The 17,724-nt window shown below is 39.9% G+C and overlaps 1 protein-coding gene and 1 pseudogene across 2 annotated transcripts in view; both read left to right on the top strand.

Moving 5' to 3' along the window:
* The window catches only part of GTF2E1 (general transcription factor IIE subunit 1), a 46,830-nt gene extending 34,743 nt beyond the window's left edge, over positions 1-12,087 (top strand). Inside the window, exons 6-7 of the mRNA XM_037733128.1 lie at positions 11,677-11,788; positions 11,983-12,087. Coding sequence (XP_037589056.1) covers positions 11,677-11,788; positions 11,983-12,087 — 217 coding nt within the window. The remainder of the gene's footprint in view (positions 1-11,676; positions 11,789-11,982) is intronic.
* A 124-nt stretch (positions 12,088-12,211) lies between these two features.
* The window catches only part of LOC108292551, a 16,847-nt pseudogene continuing 11,334 nt past the window's right edge, over positions 12,212-17,724 (top strand). The window contains exon 1 of the transcript XR_005197556.1: positions 12,212-12,350. The product of XR_005197556.1 is annotated as a nucleosome assembly protein 1-like 1 (transcript). The remainder of the gene's footprint in view (positions 12,351-17,724) is intronic.

Consider the following 17,724-nt stretch of genomic DNA (forward strand, 5'->3'; position numbering starts at 1 on the left):
AAAAAAAAAAAAAAAAAAAAATCCAGAGTTATCATTTCCTTGGATAAACATTTCTAAATTTATACTCAGAATCAATGGGAAGATATAATTTAATAGGTAACTACCCCCTTCCAGTGACATTTAATAAGACTCAATAGAATTTATATTACTTTATCAAATAGATTTGTGTCTTGAGTAGCACAACAATCTGGTGAGAAGAGCCAGTCAGTGACAGAAGGATCAAAAATGGGAGCCCTGCCAATTAGCCTCTGAAGCTCTAGTGAGGGCAGGCTCACACCCAAGTTTGGCAGATACATGTAGTCACTGTGTCTTGACCCCAGGACAGCTAGAGTCATCACCACACACAGCCTGTAAGCGATGGTGGAGAAACTTGGTTTCTCTGAATGTGGTTGACTATATTCGTGTATCTCAAGTGTCAGCTGAACAAGTGTCCCAACTTTCCCACTGTCCTTTAAGATTTAAATGGAACTCTTTTCCTAACACGTTGGACTACTTCTTTTAGTATCATTTCTTTTGGGAGATGAAAATTCTTTTTCGAGGATGGTAGGGGATGGGGGATTGTAGGCAGGGAGCTTGTATCCTCTGACTCCGCCTTTCTGCTTCCCCGGCTTTTCCATCTCTCCTCTACACCACCTGTCCTTGACTCCCCATAGTAACATCAACACAAGTTTGTGTAGCAGATCCTCCCTGAAGTTTTTACAGTAGGGAGCAAAGGGAGAGGGGCAATGAGAGAGGGATTTTTGTTTGTTTTTGTGTTCCTTTCATTTTTAGTTGATACATAATAATTGTATATATTTGTGGGATGCAGAGTGATTGTTTCTTCCAACTTTTAGGTTCAGGGGTATATGACGTGCAGGTTTCTTATATGGTTAAATTGCATGTTATGGGGTTTGGTGTACAGATTATTTTGCCACCCAGGTAATAAGCGTTGTATCCGATAGGTAGTTTTTTAGTCCTCACCCTCCTCCTACCCTCCACGCTCAACTAGGCCCTGGGGTCTATTGTTCCCTTCTTTGTGTCCACATGTACTCGTTGTTTAGTTCCAACTTATAAGTGAGAATATGGGGTGTTTGATCTTCTATTGCATTAATTCGCCTGAGATAACGGCCTCCAGCTCCATCCATGTGCTGCAAAAGACAGGATCTCATTCTTTTTTATGGCTGTGTAGTGTTCCGTGGTTTATATGAACCACATTTTCTTTATCCTGTCCACTAGTGATGGGCATGTGTTCTTAGGTGGAATGACATATTTTCTTGGGTATATATCCAGTAATGAGATTGCTGGGTTAAATGGTAGCTCTATTGGGTGGTTTTTTTTTTGTTTTTTTTTTGAGACAAAGTCTCACTCTTGCCCAGGCTGGAGTGCAGTGGCATGATCTCAGCTTACTCTGCCTCTCAGGTTAAAGCAATTATCATGTCTCAGCCTCCCGAGTAGCTGGGATTACAAACGTGTGTCACCACACCTGCTAATTTCTGTATATTTAGTAGAAGCAGGGTTTCACCTTGTTGGCCTGGCTGGTCTCCGACCTCAGGTGATCCTCCCACCTCAGCCTCGCAAAGTGTGCTGGGATTACAGGTGTAAGCCACCATGCCTGACCCAATAACTCTGTGTTAAGCTCTTTGAGACATCTCCAGACTGCTTTCCACAGTGGCTGAACTAGTTTACATTCCCACCAGCAGTGTCTAAACATTCCCTTTCTCTGCAACCTTGCCAGCATCTGCTATTTTTTTGACTTTTTAGTTATAGCCGTTCTGACTAGTGTGAGATATTGTCTCATAGTGGTTTTGATTTGCATTTCTCTAAAGATTAGTGATACTGAACATTTTTTTCATATTCTTGTTGGCCACATGTATGTCTTCTTTTAAGAAATGTCTTTGTATTTTTTTTGCCCATACTTTAAAGGGATTTGTTCGGTTTTTGCTTGTTGACTTAAGTTTTTTATAGATTCTGGATAGTAGAGCTTTGTTGAATGCATAGTTTGCAAATATTTTCTCCTGTTCTGTAGGTTGTTTACTCTGTTGATAGTTTCTTTTGCCATGTAGAAGGAGCTCTTAAGTTTAATTAGGCCCCATTTGTCAGTTTTTGTTTTTACTGCAGCTGTTTTTGGCATCTTCATTATAAAATTTTTGCTAGGGCCTATGTCCAGAATGGTATTTCCTAGCTTTTCTTCTAGGGTTTTTGTAGTTTTAGGGTTTACATTTAAGTCTTTCATTCATCTTCAGCTGATTATTGTATATGATGAAAGGAAGAGGTCCAGTTTCAGTCTTCTGCATATAGCTAGCCAGTTGTCCTAGCACCATTATATTGAATAGGGAGTCCTTTCCCCATTTCTTGTTTTTGTTGAAGTTGTCGAAGACTGGATGGTTGTAGGTGTGTGGCTTTATTTCTGGGTTCCCTATTTTCTGTTCCATTGGTCTATGTGTCTGTTTTTGTACCAGTACCATTCTATTTTGGTTACTTAGTGTTGCAGTATAGTTTGAAGTCGGGTAGTGTGATACCTCTGGCTTTGTTCTTTTAGCTTAGGATTGCTTTGGCTATTTGGGCTCTTTTTTAGTCTTCTCATATGCTGTAGTAATTCAGACCAGATAAAGGATATTTTAATTAAGGGATTAATGTAGGTGGCAGGTTTAGGATTGAGGTTGTAGCAAATCGCAGCAAAAACATGAGCTGATTTGGTTTCTCCATCCTCATCTTGCCCAGTTACTTCATTTTTAGCCATCTGAATGAGTGAGGGAGAAACAATTGATTCATTTCGTAACTTGTTATTATCTGAGACAACTGGACACTGAATGGAAACAAGATTGGGAAGAACAGTTCATTTTCTTTTCTGCCAGTTGGTTTAATGGTTAGATTTCCAGCCAGGACCACAATTGAAAGACTCTCATATGTACTTTCTTATTCTCTTTATTCTTGAGTTTAAAAGTAGACAATAACAATCAAAAAACGAATATGGAAATCTTTAGAATTTAGAAATTGATATAATTTCACCTTTGGTTTGTTTTCACTAAAGCTACTTTATGTATGTAATCTCTAGCAGAGCTGAGCGACTATCACTTTATTTTTTTTAATATCTAAAAATGAGGAAGATTTTTAGAAAAGAATCGGCACTATGGTACATTTACTGTCAATTCTGTTGTCTCTTTCTGCTACAAAAGAAGCAAAATAAACAGTGAAAAAGATATGTACAGGTACTTTTAAAACATCTAATGCCAGGATGGGTTGGAAAGAGGAAAGAGTTATGAAATTTTACTTTTTCCTTTGAAGAGCTAAAGTAATGAACCTATTTTGGCATGCCCTCAGAGCAGGAACAAGTACCTTAGCTTCTCTTCAGAAAGAGCTTCATGACCTTCTGAGTATCAGAGGTAGTCTTTCCTATGCTAGTTGCAATGCAGGTAGGCCTAGTACACAATCCAGTTTCAATAGTCAATCCACGTTTCCCATAATGCAGAAGTGCATAATGGCCTACCTAATGTAAATAAGTCTAAGAAATTAGTCTGGAAAGAAGGGTGGTGCTAGATCTGAAAATGCCTTGAATCACTGAGGCATACAGGATGATTGTACAGTTTTTTGTTGTTAATGTTTTAATTATTTAAACATTCATTCAATAAGAAATAAATATAGTAAACAACGAAAACTCCCCAGCCCACTGTTATCTTATACTGAGGTAATCATTGTTGATAGTTTAATCTGTATCCTCCCAGACCTTTCCTAGGCCTTTAGACCACACATATACAGATAAACTACAGTGCTTTTTACACAAATGGAATTATATCATACACATTGCCATTTGATTTTGAAATATTTTGGAGAGCTTTCCATTCAGCATATTTATATCTTCATTTTTAAAAATAAAATAGAATTTTATAGTTGTATAATGGCTTATGTAAAAATTCCTTTATTGATGGGCATTTAGGTAATGTCCAGTTTTTCACTATTACAGTGCAATAATCACTCATTTTCATTCTCTTCAAGTATTTCTGTAGAATAGAATCATAAAAAAGAAACATAGGGCATGTCTGTTTTAAACTCTGATATATACTGCTAAATTGCTCTTCAAAAAGATTGCTGGATAATTTTAAGCAGAGGAGTAATTTGTAGTATTGATACTGGATTGGAGGTTAAACCTAGAGGCTATTAAGGCCATTTCAATAGTCTTGGTAAGTAATTTGATCAAAAGACCTGATCAAGTCAGTGGGGATGAGAAAGTAGAGACAAATTTAAGAAACTTTGGTGACTATTTGGGTAGGGCAGTGTCTTGGATGATTGTCAGGTGTCTAGCTGGTTAGTGATTCCATTAACACCATTACAAATATAGGAGGAGAAACAGGTTTCCTCCTGTTCCAGACTCAGTAAATGTCACCACCATTTTACCTACAAGCTTAAGCCAAAAGTCTTAATAGTTGACTATCTTTTCTTTTTTTTATCCTACATCCAACTTATCAGCAAGTCCTGTTAGACTCAAAATATAAAAAAGTAGAGGTGATGACTTGCTAATACATTGAAACTATAATCTAAATCTGACTTCATTATTTCCACCACCTCCACCCTACTCTCAGCCACATGAACTTTCACCTTGACTACTACAGCAACCTCCCAACTGGTCTCTCTGCTTCCATGCTTATCCCCCTCACACACACACATACATTTTAACCATTTCACACACACAAAGGGATCTTTTAAATGTAAATTAGATTATCTCACTCCCCTTAAAACTCTTCATTGATTTTTCTTAGAATAAGATCCAAACTTACTCTATTCAATAGGCCTTACATGGTCTGGCCCCTGACTACCCACATCTGCTAGTCTACTCTCTAACCATATTGACATTCTCTGTGTTTCTCAAATATGCCAACCTTTTTCCTGCCTTAGATCTTTGCCTTTGAGGTATACTTCACTCTTGTCTCTGTTATTTCATTCTCAGCTTCAAACTCACCTCACAGAAGTCAGTCTTCTCCTTTCTCTAAAGGAATCTCTTCCATTCACTATCATATTTTTGTTTTATTTTCTACATAGAAAAATTATTTGAAATGAACTTGTTTATTTCTTATTTGATTGTTTATGTCTATCAACCCCTCCCCCAAGACTGTAAACTCCTTGGGGGCATAGAGAATTAATTCTGGCACGTAGTAGGCTCTCAATAAACATTGAATGGACAGATGGACAGAATTGGCACTAGGGGAACATGGCCTTTTCTCCAACAGCACTCATCATTTTATTCCTGCCTGAATGGCAAGTCAGTTAATTATGTTCTTACTCAGTTAATTATGTTCACTTGTGGAACATGGCACCTAAGGCTGTGTCTCCTGAACTATCAGTAGGGGATGTTGGGATATAGTTTCTAGGGCATAGCCAATGAGATGTTTAGAGGCTTCAATTCTAGTAGCCATAACTTTAATGTTTATGGAAAAGAGAATTAAGTGAGTACTTTGTCTAGGGCTGCAGTGTTCAATAAGGTAGTTGCCAGCATGCACTTGAAATGTATCTAGTCCAAATTGAGGTAGGCTGTAAATATATAATACATGCTGAATTTTGAAGACTCAGTATGAAAAGAAAGAATGTAATACATCTTAATTTTTTATATAGAATATGTATTGAAAAGACTATATCATAGATATGTTGAATTAAATAAATATACTGTTAAAAATAATTTTACCTGATTTTTTTTCTTTTAATATGACTTTTCAAACATGTAAAACTATATAAACAGCTCACATTTGTAGCTTAAATTCTATTTCTATTGGACAGCACCTGACTAAGGCATGTTGTTCAGGTGCTAGAGTTACATGAATAACCCTACATATTATATTTAATGACTATTTGCATTTTTCCTCATATACAAGTTTTTTTTTTATTGCATTTTGGGTTTTGGGGTACATGTGAAGAACATGCAAGATTGTTGCATAGATACATACATGGCAGTGTGATTTGCTGCCTTCCTCCCCATCACGTATATCTGGCATTTCTCCCCATGCTATCTCTCCCAACGCCCTACCCCCTGCTGTCCCTTCCCTGTTTCCCTTCCAAAGGCCCCAGTGTGTGATGCTCCCCTCCCTATGTCCAGGTGTTCTTATTGTTCATCACCCACCTATGAGTGAGAACATGTGGTGTTTGATCTTCTGCTCTTGTGTCAGTTTGCTGAGAATGATGGTTGCCAGGTTCATCCATGTCCCTACAAAGGACACAAACTCATCGTTTTTGATGGCTGCATAGTATTCCATGGTGTATATGTGCCACATTTTCCCTGTCCAGTCTATCATCAATGGGCATTTGGGTTGGTTCCATGCCTTTGCTATTGTAAACAGTGCTGCAGTGAACATTCGTTTGCATGTGTCCTTATAGTAGAATGATTTATAATCCTTTGGATATATATACCCAGTAATGGGATTGCTGGGTCAAATGGTCTATTTCTAGGTCCTTGAGGAATCGCCACACTGTCTTCCACAATGGTTGAACTAATTTACACTCCCACCAACAGTGTAAAAGTGTTCCTATTTCTCCACATCCTCTCCAGCATCTGTTGTCTCCAGAATTTTTAATGATCGCCATTCTAACTGGCATGAGATGGTACCTCAATGTAGTTTTGATTTGCATTTCTCTAATGCCCCGTGATGAGCATTTTTTCATATGTTTGTTGGCCTCATGTATGTCTTCTTTTGTAAAGTGTCTATTCATATCCTTCGCCCACTTTTGAATGGGGTTGTTTGTTTTTTTCTTGTAAATCTGTTTTAGTTCTTTTTAGATTCTGGCTATCAACCTTTGTCAGATGGGTAGACTGCAAAAATTTTTTCCCATTCTGTTGGTTGCTGACTCACTCTAATGACTGTTTCTTTTGCCATCAAGAAGCTGTGGAGTTGGATGAGGTCCCATTTGTCTATTTTGGCTTTTGTTGTCAATGCTTTTGATGTTTTGGTCATGAAGTCCTTGACTATGCCTATGTCCTGAATGGTTTTGCCTAGATTTCCTTCTAGGGTTTTTATGGTGTTAGGTCTTATGTTTAAGTCTTTAATCCATCTGGAGTTAATTTTAGTGTAAGATGTCAAGAAGGGGTCCAGTTTCTTCTTTCTGCACATGGCTAGCCAGTTTTCCCAACACCATTTATTAAACAGGGAATCCTTTCCCCATTGCTTGTTTTTGTCAGCATTATCAAAGATCGGATGGTTGTAGATGTGTTGTGTTGCCTCCGAGGCCTCTGTTCTGTTCCATTGGTCTATATCTCTGTTTTGGTACCAGTACCATGCTGTTTTGATTACTGCAGTCTTGTAGTATAGTTTGAAGTCTGGTAGTGTGATGCCACCTGCTTTGTTCTTTTTGCTTAGAATTGACTTGGCTATGCAGGCTCTCTTTTGGTACCATATGAAGTTTAAAGTGTTTTTTTCCAGTTCTGTGAAGAAGGTCATTGGTAGCTTGATGGGGATAGCATTGAATCTGTAAATTTCTTTGGGCAGTATGGCCATTTTCACGATATTGATTCTTCCTAACCATGAACATGGAATGTTTCTCCATCTGTTTGTGTCCTCTCTAATTTTGTTGAGCAGTGGTTTATAGTTCTTCTTGAAGAGTTCCATTACGCTCCTTGTTAGTTGTATTTCTAGGTATTTTATTCTCTTTGTAGGAATTGTGAATGGCAGTTCGTTCTTGATTTGGCTCTCTTTAAGTCTGTTATTGGTGTATAGGAATACTTGTGATTTTTGCACATTGATTTTGTATTCTAAGACTTTGCTCAAGTTGCTTATCAGTTTCAGAAGATTTTGGGCTGAGACAATGGGGTCTTATAGATATACAACCATGTTGTCTGCAAATAGAGACAATTTGACTTCCTCCTTTCCTATTTGAATACCCTTTATTTCTTTTTCTTGCCTGATTGCTCTGGCTAGAACTTCCAATACTATATTGATAGGAGTGGTGAGAGAGGGTATCCTTGTCTAGTGCCAGATTTCAAAGTGAATGCTTCCAGTTTTTGCCCATTCAGTATGATATTGGCTGTTGGTTTGTCATAAATAGCTTTTATTATTTTGAGATATGTTCCATCAATACCTAGTTTATTGAGAGTTTTTAGCATAAAGGGCTGTTGAATTTTGTCAAAGGCGTTCTCTGCATCAATTGAGCTAATCATGTGTTTTTTGTCTTTGGTTCTGTTTATGTGTTGAATTATGTTTATAGACTTGTGTATGTTGAACCAGCCCTGCATCCCTGGGATGAAGCCTACTTGATCATGGTGGATAAGCTTTTTGATGTGCTGTTGCATTCGGCTTGCCAGTATTTTATTGAAGATTTTCGCACCTATGTGCATCATGGATATTGGCCTGAAGTTTTCTTTTCTTGATGAGTCTCTGCTGGGTTTTGGTATCAGGATGATGTTTGTCTCATAAAATGATTTGGGGAAGGATTCCCTCTTTTTGGATTGTTTGAATTGTTTCAGAAGGAATGGTAGCAGCTCCTCTTTGTATGTCTGGTGGAATTCAGCTGTGAACCCAACTGGACCTGGGCATTTTTTGGGTGGTAGGCTCTTAATTGCTGCCTCAACTTCAGACCTTGTTATTGGTCTGTTCAGGGTTCGACTTCTTCCTGGTTTAGGCTTGGGGGGATACAACTGTCCAGGAATTTATCCATTTCTTCCAGGTTTACTAGTTTATGTGCACAGAGTTGTTTGTAATAATCTCTGATGATGGTTTGAATTTCTGTAGAATCTGTGGTGATATCCCCTTTATCGTTTTTTACTGCATCTATTTGATGATTCTCTCTTTTCTCTTTTATTAATCTGGCTAGTGGTCTATTTTGTTGATCTTTTTGAAAAACCAGCTCCTGGATTTATTGATTTTTTGAAGGGTTTTTTTATGTCTCTCTCTCCTTCAGTTCTGCTCTGATCTTAGTTATTTCTTGTCTTCTGCTAGGTTTTGAGTTTTTTGGTCTTGCTCCTCTAGCTCTTTCAATTTTGATGATAGGGTGCGGATTTTAGATCTTTCCTTGCTTCTTATGTGGGCATTTACTGCTATATATTTTCCTCTAGACACTGCTTTAAATGTGTACCAGAGATTCTGGTATGTTGTGTCTTCATTCTCATTGGTTTTGAAGAACATCTTTATTTCTGCCTTCATTTCATTGTTTATCTAGTAAACATTCAAGAGCCAATTGTTCAGTTTCCATGAAGCTGTGCAGTTCTGAGTTAGTTTCTAAATTCTGAGTTCTAACTTGATTGCACTGTAGTCTGAGAGACTGTTATTATTTCTGTTCTTTTGCATTTGTTGAGGAGTGATTTACTTCCAATTATGTGGTCAATTTTAGAGTAGGTGTGATGTAGTGCTGAGAAGAATGTATATTCTGTGGATTTGGGATGGAGAGTTCTGTAAATATCTATTAGGTTGGCTTGGTCCAGGTCTGAGTTCAAGTCCTAGATATCCTTGTTAATTTTCTGTCTTGTTGATCTGTCTAATATTGACAATGGGGTGTTATATTCTCCCACTATTATTATGTGGGAGTCTAAGTCTCTTTGTAAGTCATTGAGAACTTGCTTTATGTATCTGGGTGCTCCTGTATTGGGTGCGTATATATTTAGGATCATTAGCTCTTCTTGTTGCGTTGATCCTTTTACCATTATGTAATGTCCTTCTTTGTCTCTTTTGATCTTTGTTGGTTTAAAGTCTATTTTATCAGAGATGAAAATTGCAACTCCTGCTTTTTTTCTCTCCATTTGCTTGGTAAATCTTCCTCCATCCCTTTATTTTGAGCCTTTGTGTATCCTTGCATGTGAGATGGGTTTCCTGGATACAGCACACCAATGGGTTTTGGCTTTTTATCCAATTTGCCAGTCTGTGTCTTTTGATTGGGGCATTTAGCTCATTTACATTTAGGGTTAATATTGTTGTGTGTGAATTTGGTCCTGCCATTTTGATGCTAGCTGGCTGTTTTGCCTGTTAGTTGATGCAGTTTCTTCATTGTGCCCATGCTGTTTACCATTTGGTATGTTTTTGGAGTGGCTGGTACTGGTTGTTCCTTTCTATGTTTAGTGCCTCTTTCAGGAGCTTTTGTAAAGCAGGCCTGGTGGTGATGAAATCTCTGAAAACTTGCTTGTATGTAAAGAATTTTATTTTTCCTTCACTTATGAAGCTTAGTTTGGCTGGATATGAAATTCTGGGTTGAAAGTGCTTTTCTTTAAGGATGTTGAATATTGGCCCCCACTCTATTCTGGCTTGCAGGGTTTCTGCTGAGAGATCTGCTGTGAGCCTGATGGGCTTCCCTTTGTCGGTAACCCGACCTTTCTCTCTGGCTGCCCTTAGCATTTTCTCCTTCATTTCAACCCTGGGGAATCTGACAATTATGTGCCTTGGGGTTGCTCTTCTTGACGAATATCTTTGTGGTGTTCTCTGTATTTACTGGACTTGAATATTGTCCTGCCTTGCTAGGTTGGGGAAGTTTTCCTGGATAATATCCTGAAGAGTATTTTCCAGCTTGCATTAATTCTCTCCGTCATGTTCAGGTACACCTATGAAATGTAGATTAGGGCTTTTCACATAGTCCCATATTTCTTGGAGCCTTTTTTCATTTCTTTTTACCCTTTTTTCTCTAATCTTGCCTTCTTGTTTTATTTCATTGAGTTTATCTTTGACCTCTGATATCCTTTCTTCTGCTTGGTCAATTCGGCTGTTGAAACTTGTGTATGCTTCGTGAAGTTTTCATGTTGTGTTTTTCAGCTCCATCAATTCACTCATATTCCTCTGTAAGTTGTTTATTCTCATTAGCATTTCATCAAATCTTTTTTCAGGATTCTTAGTTTCTTTGCATTGGGTTAGAACATGTTCTTTTAGCTCAGAGAAGTTTCTTATTATCCACCTTCTGAAGCCTCATTCTGTCAGTTCATCACACTCATTCTCCATCCAGACTTGTTCCCTTCCTGGTGAGGAGTTGTGATCACTTGTAGGAGGAGAGGTGGCCTGGTTTTGGGTGTTTTCATCCTTTTTGCCCTGGTTTCTTCCCATCTTTGTGGATTTATCCACCTGTCGTCTTTGTAGTTTTTGATTTTCAGATATGTGTCTCTGAGTGGACATCCAGTTTGTTGATGATGAAGTTATTTTTTTCTGTTTCTTAGTTTTCCTTCTAACATTCAGGCCCCTCTGCTATAGGACTGCTGAGGTCCACTCCAGGCCTTGCTTGCCTGGGGATCACCTGCAGCGGCTGCAGAACAGTAAGGGTTGCTGCCAGTTTCTTCTTCTGCTGTCTTTGTCCCAGAAGGATACCCAGCAGATGCCAGTCTGAGCTCTCCTTTATGAGGTGACTCTTTGGATATACAGGGGTCAGGGAGCTGCTTGAGGAGACAGTCTGTCCTTTATAGGAGCTCAAATGCTGAGCTGTGAGCTCTGTTGTTCATTCAGAGCTGCTGGGCAGGTATGTTTAAGTCTGCTGCAGTAGAACTCATTTTTTTTTTCCCCAGCTGCTCTGTCCCGGAGAGTTAGGGCTTCAATTATGAGTTTCTGTTGTGATGCTGCCTTTTTTCAATGCTTCCCTGCTCATGGAGGAGGCAGCCTAGTCACTGTCTGCAGGCAGAGGCTTTGCTGAGCTCCTGTGGGCTCTGCCCAGCTCCTGTGTGAACTTCCCTGAAGTCTTGTTTATATCGGTGTAGTTAGAACTGCCTCAGCAGTGGTGGCCCACCTCTGTAATGGCAGACTCCCTCTGTAATGGTAGGCTGCCTCAGCAACGGCGGGCTGCCTCAGCAACGGCGGGCTGCCTCAGCAACGGCGGGCTGCCTCAGCAACGGCGGGCTGCCTCAGCAATTGCGTATTCCTCCATAGTGGTGGTATGCCTCGGTAATGGCGGTCACCCCTCCCCCACAGAGCTGGACCATCCCGGGTTCAGCTGTGGTTGCTGCGAAACTCTCAATCCAGAGAGTTTCAGATTGCTGTTTTTTTGTGGGGGTGGGACCAGCTAAGCTTGATCACCTTCACCTGGCTCCCTGCCTCAGCGTCATTTTTTTTTTTTTTTTAATTGAAGGGTCGACTCTCTCCCAGGTGTTCCAGTCGCCTGTTGAAAAGGCGCCGGGATCTGTATTATTTCCCGTGCCGTGACTCACTGCGCTGGCTGAAACAGCCGTGCTGAAATTCCTGGTACTTTTTTCCCCGGGAATCTCCTGGCCTGGCTCCGTTTCAGTGCCCTTTTAAATCAGATAAATGGGTGCCTGTTTCTCCCAGGAGCTCCAATCGCCAGCTAAAACGGCACCTGGATGGTGTATTTTGTTCGGTTTGGGCGCCGGCAAAACAGCCACACCTACGAAAACGGCTGCGCCAGCCAAACAGCTGAGTCAGCCAAAACAGCCCTGGGGGCCAAAACAGCCACGCTGGCGACCTGTGGGACTCCTCCGCGTGGGAATCTCCTGGTCTGTGGGCAATAAAAATCCATCTGGAAATACGGAGTCCACTCACCCTCTGTGCTTTCGCAGGAAGCTGCAATCCTGAGTTGCTCCTAATTGGCCATCTTGGATCTGTCGCCTCATATACAAGTTTTTTTTTATGTGAATGCTGTGTCCATCCTCCTCTCCTCCCCCACCCTCTACCTGAAAGGTAGGTTTTGTTTTGTTTGTAGGCTTTTTGTTCTTGGGAACAAATGGATTTTGTTTCTGGTTTATTTTTACCCATTGGGAAGGTGAGTTGGGATGGTTGGGGTAGTATGGTTTGTTTGTTGCTTTTTTCCTGAAGTAGGATAGAATGGAAGGAAACTGCAGTAATGGTGATAAGGAACTGAGAAATTTTTAATTACTGAGACCAATGGTGTAATATTGACAAAGGTACTGACTTCTGGGTAACTGAGGAACCTGAGCATGCTGTGAAACTATGCCAGAGATGGAGGAGCTAAGAGCCAGTCCTAAATCAGAGGCGAGTTGGAAGCACAGTGTGTTGCTCTAGATACATGTATTCATAGATATTGTATGTTAAATTACTCATATTTTTATTTTCTATCCTCCCCTGCTGCACTAGAATGCATGCTCCATGAAAGCAGAAGCTATTTCTTGCTCCCTGTAGTAGTTTGGCTCAATGCCTGGCACATAGTCATTAATACCTATTTGTTGAATGAATAAACAATGATGTGGCAGCTTCTTCAGGCCATGAGTAAACTATGGACCTTATATAAAGGGCTATTTTCCATTTCTGTTATAATTTCTATACCTAATGTCTGTGATGGTATTTTGTCTTAATTTTTTTTGTCCAGAACTTCCTGTTTGGAATGTTTATGGGTGGTGAGTGCTGATCAAAGGGCATTTTCCCAGCACCTGGTAAAGCCACTTAACCAGAAATACATCTAGCAAATACATCTAGCCTAAGACTTGCACATTAATTTTTTCGCTTAGTCTATCTTAAGATCACTCTTTAAAGAGGACATTTGTAAAGAACAAAGATTGTGCTGTTTTGTTTTTAAATCTAGGAGTTTTATTTTGTTCATAAAAAAATGGTGGTTTTGTGGTTGCCTTCATCATATTCAAGACCCAGGTTCCTTTTATCTTTCTGCTCAGCCTGCTTTGGCAAATGCTTATTGCTTCATAATGACTGATCCACCTTCACCTTCAGGTAGAAAAAAAGGAGGGTATGGGGGTATAAATGTGTAAGCCAGCTGAGTTGGTATTCCCCCACTTTTTTTGCATGTGTGGTGAAATTTAAAATTAACCATTTTAAAGTGAACAATTCTGTGGCATTTAGTATATTCACAGTATTGTGTATCTCCCACCTGTATTCAATTGCAAAACACTTTTATCACCCCAAAAGAAAAGGCCATATCTGTAAAGCAGTTACTCTTCATTCTTCCTTCCCCCTAGCCCTTGGCAACCACCAGTCTTCTTTCTGTCTCTGTGGATTTACTTATTCTGAGTATTCCAAATAAATGGGGTCATATAATATGTGACCTTTTATGTCTGGCTATTTCACTTAAAATGTTTTTGAGGTTTTTACATGTTGTGACATGTATCACTATTTTGTTCCTTTTTATGACTGAGTAGTATGCCATTATATGTATATACTACTATATGTATATCCATTCAGCTATTGCTGGATTTAGGTTGTTGTCATATTTTGGCCATAGTGGGTAGCACTGCTATGGACGTTTGTGTACAAGTATTTGTTTGAGTGCCTGTTTTCAACTTTGTGGAGTAGGTACCTAGGAATTGCTGGATCATATGTTCTATGTTTCTGTACTATTTCTTTTTAAAGTAATACTTCCTGTACTATGTGCAATAATTACTGTCATCCACCTGGGAGTAGTACAAGATGTCTTTTGTGGATGTGGGAGAAAACCAGAACTCTAGGGTCTGTGACCAGAGAAGATTTCCTGGCAATAACTACAGAGGAGAGATTAATAGGAACTATGCATATGAGGTAAGAATTCAGGAATTCCAGACCCCCCTGACCCCCGCCCTGCCACTTTCAGAAGGAATTAGGTTCTCTAAGTCACCCTTTACATTTTTTCCTGGGATTCAATCTCTGAGTCATACGATGGATTCATCCTAGCCTTCCAATGCCTTAATCTGGAACTGTGATCTCTGTGCTCCAATTTTCTGGCATAGTCAAGCCTTCAAGTACAGGATCAGAAGTGGGGTAATAGCTTCATTTGGTTAAGCATGAGGTGAGGCCCTTCTGTTTGAACATGTTTGGAACTGTACCAATATCAGGGGTGGTAGTGATGGCAGTTGTTAGCATCCAGAGGATGGATGCAGAATGAAATTGCCTCTCACAGTATTTGCACAGTATAGAATCAGCTTTAATCAGCTCTATTCTACCAGCTTCAAAAATTGGAGGCTGGCAGCTTTTCATTTCAGGGTAGTGACCTACCTGGGAGGTCTAAAGAATGATTCTGACAATATTCCAGGAGAATCTTTTCCTGCTGCTATGTGCCTATGTGCAGGTATTATGTGTATGTAGGAGGGTGGAAAAAAGGCAAGACAGGGTGGGCCTTTATGTTTAGTGTGTGGGTGGGGAGGACCTACCATGTGGTGTATGTCACATTTCACATCTGTGACAGGCTGTAACTTATAGTAAAGTTAGTAATAATTTCTTTGCTGCATTTCTCACCGAGACTCATTAAGCTATAAAATCATCACAATGTTATGGGCATCTGTGTCCATGTTTCCAGCATCATTTAGGCATCTGACTGCTTCCTAATGATGTAGCCTTCTCACCCCTCTCACCTCCTCCCCTGCCCCTACCAATAGTTGGGAACAAAACACTCACCAAGCAGAGAAAGAACGTGACAGTGGCTGCTTTTCTCTCCTAAGCTACTATTTCTCAAAAAGCATTTGGGGCTGCTTTGGGAATTCTTAACTATGTCTTTGCTGCCTTCCCCTTATTTGACTTATAGATGTCTTCCAGCATCTGTCTCTCCACACCACCTCTCCATCCCCCAAAGTGCACTTGGTAAGTCCCTTTCTAAACTTGCCTTTCTCCAGAGTGATACTCTTCCTGCGCCTTGGATCCTCCCTTGATTTTCTTCCCTCCTCTGTCCTGCATCTTCTCTGCAACCATCACTTCTGGAACAAGCCTCTTAAACCTACTTCCTATGGTGAATGTGAGTGGTTTTCATTTGCTGCCCCAGTTTTTATTCCTTCCCAACTCTCCATCCATGTGATTCAGCAGGGATTGAAACCCATCATAGTGACCAGATATAGGTTCCAGGACAGACAATCAGGCTACCTAACGGTTTTGTTGAAATGAAAAAAAAAGAAAAAGCCACTCTTTTTTTCTATAAGGATTACTAAGGCAGAGACTAGAGGGGGAGAGAGACAGATTTCCAATCATGATACTTGAGCTCCTAAATTCTGCCACACTTGTAGCTATTCTTACCCTTACAATGATTTCCTGTTATGTGAATCAATACATTTTATTTTATTCTTGGGCCAATTCTGACCAAGACAATGCCTGTCAGCCTACTGTTATCTCCAGTCTGTAGTTCCCTCTGGGCCCTATTCAATTGAAGATAGCATCTTGCCTATATCCTTAACCTTCTCAACTCCTACCACTGACTCACTCAAGTATTAAAATTCCATACATTCACTAGGGTTTTTTAGTCTATCAAGAGGCTTTCCTGTCTAATTCAATCTTTACATAAAGCTTTGAGGAAGATAGAGGCGGCATATTTATCCCTTTTCTTCTGTTGAGGAAACAAGTTGAAAGAAGTTTATGATGATTTACCCATTTCAAGCTATTTGTAGTCACTGCTGGGACTCAAACCTGAACTTGACTGCAGATCTAGAGTTTCTCTTCTTTTCTTTTCCTTTCCTTTCTTTTCCTTCTCTCTCTCTCTCTTTCTTTTTTGTTTTTTTTGAGATGGAGTCGCACTATGTTGGCCAAGTTGGCCTTGAACTCCTGGCCTTAAGCAATCCTCCCACCTCAGCCTCCCAAAATGCAAGGATTACAGCATGAGCCATTGAACCTGGAACTAGAGTTGTTTATTTTATGAATTGTGTCGCCTCCCCTGGGTAGAAACATGGCTCTAATGTAAACTGACACTGTCTTCTCCCATGGAAACCTTTTTAATATCTGTAAGGCCCTGTGGGAGACAGAGGCCTTTGTTTCACTATCTCTTTCAGATTGCTGTCCTCCATTTTTCATTATTTGGTAACATTTCATCTGTCTGTACCACCTACCACAAGTCTTTGTTTCTGTTATAGGTTCCTTCTCAAGGACTTATCCTAGTTTAAAAATATGACTTTTGCCCAAATTTGATTTGGGTCCTACTACCCATTGGAGAACCCCTTTACTTCTTCAGTCCTTAACTTCAACAACCCAAGACCTCAATCAACAACCCAAAGCCTGTCAAATCATTCGTCATTTCTACTCTTCCTGATCTGCTTCTTATGATCCCACTCCTGGGCTGGGAAATACAGCAGCAAAGAGACTAACGCATGCACTATTGGGCTTGCTGCCTATGTTGATCTGGGCCCTTTCTACTGTGCAGATCTCTAGGTGGCTACATTCTTATAGTGGTTGCTTCTCAACCTTTGCCAATCTGTTCATGATCTTGCTTTCTCTATTTGATGTCTGAAATCAGTTTGCCTTCATAGAACTTATATAATAAACATTATTGTTTGCCTCCTTAGCATCCATTGCTTTCTTCCTTATAATACCTGATATTTACTAAGGGATGCCATTACCAAGGAAGTACATGTGTTTTCGGAGAAGCTAACTCTATAGTCATTACCACAGTTGGTCCTGATTGAGCCAAGAGTAATTACAGTAGTAATTGGGGCTGTTCATAAATATTCTGGTTCTCCTAGGTACATAGCAGAATTGTATTTCCCAGCTTGTTGAAGTTAGGAGTGACCATATGACTTGCTTTGGCCAGTAAAATGTGAATACAAATGATATATGTCACTTCTAGGCAGATGCTTTTGAAAGCCAGTGTATGATTCACCAGACCCCCTTCCTCTGCTGCAGTGATTGATAAAGCCTGTGTCAAGGTGAAGCCTCCATTAGCCTTGGTCCTAGGGTGACTATAATGGTAGAGCGCCCCCTGCTGACCCACACTGCCATGTAGTGAGAAGAATAAAATTTTAGCTGTGTTAAATGCGATTTGGGGGTTGACTGCCACTGCAGTTTAAGTCCTAAACAAAATACTAATCACATCCTCTAACCTATACCTGGGTCAGGAACCTAGACTAAGCCAAGGAGTAGGTTGAGAAAAAGCTTGTGACTTGGTTGGTACACTGAGATGAGAAGGGAGGTTTGCTGGGGCTTTGATGAAAGAAGTAAGTTG

This window comes from Cebus imitator, unplaced genomic scaffold (assembly GCF_001604975.1).
Source record: "Cebus imitator isolate Cc_AM_T3 unplaced genomic scaffold, Cebus_imitator-1.0 Scaffold494, whole genome shotgun sequence".
Taxonomy (NCBI): domain Eukaryota; kingdom Metazoa; phylum Chordata; class Mammalia; order Primates; family Cebidae; genus Cebus; species Cebus imitator.